A 7,335-nucleotide genomic window follows, 5' to 3' on the forward strand; every position below is an offset into this window, starting at 1 on the left:
GGTGGAAACAAAGAAACAGAAAAAAAGAACTGCGATATGTAAACTCTGAATTCTAAGATAAAAGTCAGAATTGCAAGATAAAAATTCGCAATTACTTTTTAAATATTTTTATTTTTTGGGGGAAACAAACAAACAAAAAAAGAATTGTGATATGCAAACTTGGAATTCTAAGAACAAAGTCAGAAGTCAAAAAAAACAGATTTTGTGAGAGCACATATCTTGCAGTTCTGACTTTTTCTCTCTTGATTTTTTATTCTATGGTTGAAACAGGCTTCCATGGTAATGCTTTGAAATATTGTGCTGAGTTTACAGAGAAAGATTTCATTTTCATGTGTGGAAAAGCAAAAGCATCCATTGGGCCACTTGGAGTATTTTATTCCATCTTCATTGTAAAACAAATTATACACACATTAAACATATTAGGGGAATCCATTCATTAAATCAAGTTTGTTTAAAAGATGCAAAAAAGCCTGACAAAATAGGCCAGTCTACAAACCCTATTTGTGCTGCACATCCAAATGGATTTAATGGATGAAGCCCAGAGGGGGGAAAAAGCTCAGGGGAATCCATTTACACGTTGTGAAGTGGGCTGTAGCTCTAAGTGTTTATTTTCTGGAGTCAGCGGGTGCGGAGGACGTGGTGGCATCTCATATAGGGGTTATAAAGCTGGCGCCCTTCTGCCAGGGTAAACTACGATGATTTCTCTCTTGCCTTTCTTCAGAGGTAAATACTTCACAGTTTGCTGTCTGGGTTTCATGCACTCCTAGTCTAAGTGTCAGATGTGGAGCTTTTGGATTGCTGCAGACCTGGAATTCAGACTCTTTGCAAACTCGTGTACAGAGCAGACGCGGCGAGAGGACTTGGATGGATTGTGCAGCGCTGTTTTTGTTAGGGTTAAAGCCAGTCATCTGAGCTTCATCTGAGCTAAGAGTGGTTGCAGAGGCAAAGCGATGTGCAACGGAGCTGCACGGCACTGTAAAACAACACGCGGGGATCAGGTACAAGCAGCTGGAGGTGCCGGATTTATCAGCCAGGTGGCAAGCAGCTCCCTAAATCAAACTACAACACCCCGTGGCATGGATTTACATATCACCCTGAAATAATGACTTTTCTCGGAATCAGCTGAGATAATGTCGGCGCGTTGCTCTGCATGCATTAAAATGCTGACGCACAATGCAGGGAAAATAAAATCAACTTTTGACTGTTTGCACAAAGAGGTCACCTTCAAGAAAGAGCAATCGATTATGTAGAGCACAAATGGCAAGAGAAAGGCAGCTTTATGGAGTCCTGGCTGCAATAAAAGTACTTGTAATAAAAACAACAAGCGTAATTATTAAGGTCTACTGGTATTATGCAGAACAAATATTATCCTTACTGTGTCAATATCCCACTCATGTCAAACACTCATTGACCGCTGCCTCCATAAGTCATCTCGTATACTTCTGCCTCCTAACCATGCAAATTAAAGCAAGATTTACATTTGCATTGGTTACGGCAAGACAAATTGATCTGATCTAAACCATACGGAACGTTTTAACATTCCTGAAAGCACTTATAAACTGTAGATTTCTTCAATTGAGTCCAGAGACCACTGACAGAGATAAATCAGCGTCAGGGTCGGCCACATTTACGCAAGCCAGGAGAGCATGCGGAAGCGTAAGTGCTTCGTTCCTGGGTTTGTTTTCTGTCCACCGGCAGGCGAGAGCTGACAGCAGCAAGCTTGTTTTTTCATATCTCCTAAGTAGTGTTGGTGCAAGGCAGAACAGCAAGCACAGATCCAGTAAGACTTTAGTTAAAGCTTATTTTTTGATAAACAATTTAAAAATCATTTTGCAACTCTCCTAGAGTGTTTTACAAACAAACCTTAGGTACATTTCCTGAACTAATACGCACGCTGGAAATCAATGTCAAATACTTAATTGTCTAGTTTTGCATCTTTGTTACTATTGATTTCCATTAAGCACACGCTCAAAACAAACTCAAGCCTTTGTCTTGGAAAATGGCCCAGATGCTACCAAATATGTCCTATCGTTTCAGTTCACAGAGGGATCTGAGTGGATGTTTTCGAACAAGCGAAGCCAAAATTCAAAGCATATGACGACTTACTACACTCAGAACAAGAACAATTTGAAATTGTTAAAGTAGCGGCATAATTGTGTCCATAAAACAACTCAGTTTAGTACGTACTACTCCACTGCTGATGTCTCTGAGCCACTGTAAAAATGTACTTTCTCAGAAATAACTAACTAGAGCATTTTAGGCCCCCTGAAAGTGCAGCGCTCCTAATAACAGTGCTTTCGTGGCTCCAGCACTGCAGGAGAGGGTCTGCTGTGATCTTCTGTGATATGCACCGTAATGCTGCTGGACATCATAAGGCTAATGAAGAGAACTCCAGGTGTTTCTGATATCTCACACTAGACGCCAGAGGCCCTGGATTTTTTTCAAAGCTGCACTACTGTAAATGACTGTGAAACTGTAATAGGAATCTTGCAGGAACATCAATAACCTAAAGGACAAGGAGGCTGTTAAGCTGAAGGAAAATCAATGTTATATGAATATTTACATGTACAAATTTATGTATATTAAATGTGTAAAATGCAAAAAGAATGAATTATTAATAAGGTGATTCTTCTCATAATTTGCAGCTTGAAATGTTCATATGTAACGTGACACATAATGCTATTTCATTACATATTATAAACTTAATTTTTATGTTGTTTTCTTCAAGAACAATGAGTGCTATAGGTTGCAAAATTGATGACTACATTTTAAAACATAATTTTACTGTTTTTCTGAGTGTCCTGAGAAAAGCACAGAGAAATCTCAAGACCTTGCATAATCTGTCGTAAAATAAATTATTACTCTAATTTTTAAATCAAAAATTGATTAATCAGAATAATTAGTAATAAAGTAATTCATCATTTTAATTATATCAAAAAATTGAATAAATAATAATAAAGTAACTGGTTTTATTCAAATAAAAATATTTAGCATCACTGAGTCAACCGAATGATATTAATTTATACCAACAAAACAAATTTGTATGGGTTAAATGGGTAGTTTCCCTAAAAAAATTTGATAATTTACTCACCCTCAAAATTGTATTAGTTTCTTTCTACTGATGAACACAAAAGAAGATATTAGGATGCATGGTAGCCATTGACTTTCACAGTATTTTTTTCCATACTATGGACGTCAATGGCTACCAGTAACTGTTTGGTTAGCAACATTCTTCAAAATATCTTCTTTTGTGTTCAACAGGAGAAAAAAATGAGTAAATGATGACAGAATTTTCATTTTGGGGGGGAAATTATCCCTTTAAAATAATGCTGTTGGTATAAATCAATGTATTTTGTTTGATTCAGTGATGCCAAATATATTTTATTTGAATAAAACCACTTACATTATTATTTATTTACCATTTTGTAACAAATTGAACAATTTAACCACTTTTTAGAGTGGATCAGAATAACTAAAAAAAAATATTCTGACAGACAGTGAAGTGAGATGAAACACAACCCCTTGTTTACACTGAGAAAATTGTGCCACCATCTCATTAAAACCTCCTAAGTCTCCCTAATACTGCAGTAATTTAAACACTGAAACCATTAACTCTGCTCTAACACACTGTGATTGACAGCGGTGAACTGGATCTTCAAGTTCTTTCTCTAGTCTAGACCAACCAATGATCTTGCCACTACAAGATGTTCGACGCAAGGCACAGAGAATGAAATCACCCCAATCACTTCAGTGACCCAAACTCATTAATCCTACAGTTTATTTATGCCAAAATCGAAGCATGTTTAACATGGCTCCCACTGAAAACGGAAAACTTTATTTAATGGATTTACACCTAGTTCCCAGAAAGCGATTAAACAAAAGAGAAAATTGATTCGGAAGCATCGGGAAATGTAAAGCAAGCCGCGTGTTCGCATCAGCTGAGCTTCACCTTTGTTTTAAGGCTCTACACGGGGCCCTAATGCAATGTAAATGAGAGCTTATTGATCTTCTGACCAGAGCTCTCTACTAAGCCATCTATCAAAACACATTCGTTCCATGCTTGGGACGCCAATATTGACCGCTGCACTCACTATTGCATAAACGCGAATTAACCTAGGAGCTCTCTGGATAAGTGATGAACTCCTCCCACTGCTAACGGTCCGAATATCAGCACAGAGGACTAGTTTTAGGACACACCACCCATAGCATCCCAGAAGATGAACATTTAACATAAAATGAGAGTTTTAACTGAACATGACACCGACAAGCTGCCTGTATCCTGCAAGGTGCTAAAAAAGCCCTCAGTTCACGATACTCCCATCCAGGTGGTTTGATGCTTTTTTTAATAGGCTACTCTTTTGGATATAAAGGGATATAAATCATGTTTACCTGCAGCACGAAGGCAATAAAAAGCCAATAAAATGCTGCTTCATCGTTGACAAACACTATAAGACATTTGCATGTTTGTTTCCTGTTGGAACGTAGGTAAACATCCACCTCATCCAGGCTCTTTTTGTTTTCTGTCTTATGAAATATCCTGTACAAACGATACAGTGTGTGAGTGAACTGTCCAAATGAATCGCAAACAATTTCAGACTTTTTTGCAAATCCATTTGACCAACTACATCAAAAGTGCAATTCATTTGCGAGTCTTTATCTGGGCCTTATGCATTTCGATTGCTTATCTATGGAAGCCCATTTCCACCACTGAACGAAAAACTAAAAAAAAATAATAATTGCGACTTTTTCTCGAGTTTACTTTTTTTCCCTCAAACTCTGTCAATTCTGACATTATAACACACAATTGCGAGTTTATATCTCACAATAAATAAACATATTATTATTATTATTCATAATTGTGAGAAAAAAGAATTGTGAGATAAAAAGTCGCAATTACCTCTTGTTTTAGTTTTTTTGTTCAGTGGTGAAAACGGGCTTTCATACTTGGCAATTACAAGAAATAAGACAAAAAATACATATTAAATAAATAAAATAGCCACAACTTCTGAGAAACCCTCAGTTCTTTGAGCTCCTGAAGTCTTATGCATTTAGTATTGCGTGTTAGCAAAACACTAATAGGAAGAGAAACAATGCTGTTTTATTTCCTCATTTGAATGCTATCTGGATGACCGCGAGTTTATGGAGGTCAAAGTCTTTATTCTTAAGAATAGTCTTGTAAGTCTTATTAATATCGATAAATCTTTTTCTGGAAGTCTCATTTAATCATGGCATGACCGACTTTGTAAACATGTAGTCGGGAGCATATTCTCAGACAGCCACAGCCAAAGTCTGTGTTTGTTTTGTGGGGAACGGCGTTGAAACTCGCACCTGATTGTCATCTCATTGATTGGAACATCGAACTGAAATTACCCTCTTTACAGAGCTGATTATTCTATAGGTTAACATACTATTTCCGGCTTTTATGAACAAAAACATGCTCTGTGACTTGCTCACAAATTAAGTTACATTCATAACAGATTAGAGTTCATTCAGAAGGGCTTGACACTTTCTACCACCACTCTGTGAGGTTTACAATCATTCATATATCAAAAACACAGACAACTCTAAAGTGTTCAATACTCTCTCTCTTTCCGCCTCACTGGAGAACTTCATAATTACAAATCATGGAGAAGGATTACCGCCTGGTGATGGTGAAAGAGCGCTTTCCAAATGTGACAATCATGAAATTACCTTGCCATTAAATTTACAGAACTGTCAGCATCCAGTCAGCACAGCTGATTATTTAAATGTTGATTGTAAGCCACTAAAATCCACATCAAAATGCTGAACAGAGAGGAGAAAATGAAGACATATTTGAAAAAAAACAAAACGATATTGCTATGCAACCTTCAGCTAAGAACAATAACAACAGAATGATAATATGAGGCTCTATTCAAGTGCCTGGTGTGTCATTACAGCCTCTTAATATTTCAATATCTTAATGCATCAATATTTAATGGAAGCTTTAATTAATCCACATTTCAAGCACCTGAGAATCACACTATCTGGGCCGGTCAAGGTGCTTCTTGCACCTTTGGCCAAGGTACACAGATCCACTCTGTTAGTTAATGTAGATTACATAACAAATATGAAGTTATGTCTGTTACATGACATTTGTATTTATGAATAATAAATGATCTAGGAAGCACTAATTTCCAAGCCACTTGTTGAAAGCCACAATTTCTTGTTGAAAATGAACATAAATATGCGTTTTGCGTGTGAGTTTTGATTAAGAACTGTGAAAGTTGTTTCTGATTAGAATATTAACGAAGTTAAAGTATGCTATAAGTACAGAAACTGTCAAATGTGAGAAAATAACGTCTCCTAAAGCGATATGATTCCTTGATAGTTATTATGCATATTTCTTATACACCCCAAGCATTCGTTTCATAAAAGACTAAAAGGCTGTCTAACAAATGCGCGCATAATTTAATATATAACTCCCATATAAGGACACTTTTCTCTTTTAAGCACTGTGTGATTCATAGCAGTTCAAACATTTCGGTGTATTCATCCTTACCACAGAAATCGCACAGACTAATGAATAGTTTTCAGGATTTCAGGGCAATTATAAAGCGCGTTAATGATGAATGAATCACTCACCATTTCTGTGAGGAGCGCGCAGGTCAAAACCATGGCACGACTCTGAAACCTCCCGCGGAAATTCACATCCTCGCATGGAAGAGTGGCGCTTTAGGAAGAAACGGACAACTTCTAGGCTTTACCGGGTTCGCGGAACGTCCGCTGTCGGCGGTGGGCACAGTTGTGGGAGTTTAACGTGTGACGGCAATGTCAGCGCAAACTAGTTCCGTGGCTCAGCGGTCAGTCCCGGAGAGCCGAGCGTGAGCGCCCTTCAGTTTGCACAGTGAAACGCAAACTGAAGTCTCAAGTCCCTCCTCTTTCACACCACTTCCACCTCCAATGTGTCTATTGCCCTTTTCAAGAAACGCGTGTCCAGTGTCGTTGTCTTGCGTACCTACAGCATGCAAGGAGCACGCGCGTTGGCGTGCACGCAATCCTCAACACATAATCAGGGTATTTTAACAATCACAACGCATTACAAACTTTCCCTCTGTAATGCATGCGATAGGCTATTTGTGTAGTCAATTAAAATAAATGATTATTAATGATCATTTAGACATTTGTGTGAAACTAACCTCAAGCTGCTCCAGAGGACCTGCGACTATAAGTAATTCTTTAAAGATAAAAACATCTGCTGTATGACAGCTTGCTATTTACTCATTTAAATAACAAGCTGTAATAAACAGGAATATTAAACTAAATATAAACATATTTACATTGAAATATAATGATCCTCCATACAATAGAGGTAGG

General features: G+C 37.6%; 1 protein-coding gene across 2 annotated transcripts in view; it reads right to left on the reverse strand.

Moving 5' to 3' along the window:
• Positions 1-7,000, reverse strand: part of htr4 (5-hydroxytryptamine receptor 4) — a 121,121-nt gene extending 114,121 nt beyond the window's left edge. For both annotated transcript variants that reach the window (XM_058796984.1, XM_058796985.1), the window contains exon 1: positions 6,604-7,000. In XM_058796984.1, coding sequence (XP_058652967.1) covers positions 6,604-6,679 — 76 coding nt within the window. In that variant the 5' untranslated portion in view covers positions 6,680-7,000. The remainder of the gene's footprint in view (positions 1-6,603) is intronic.
• Positions 7,001-7,335: the final 335 nt, after the last annotated feature.

The sequence above is a fragment of the Onychostoma macrolepis genome, chromosome 14 (assembly GCF_012432095.1).
Source record: "Onychostoma macrolepis isolate SWU-2019 chromosome 14, ASM1243209v1, whole genome shotgun sequence".
NCBI classification, from domain to species: domain Eukaryota; kingdom Metazoa; phylum Chordata; class Actinopteri; order Cypriniformes; family Cyprinidae; genus Onychostoma; species Onychostoma macrolepis.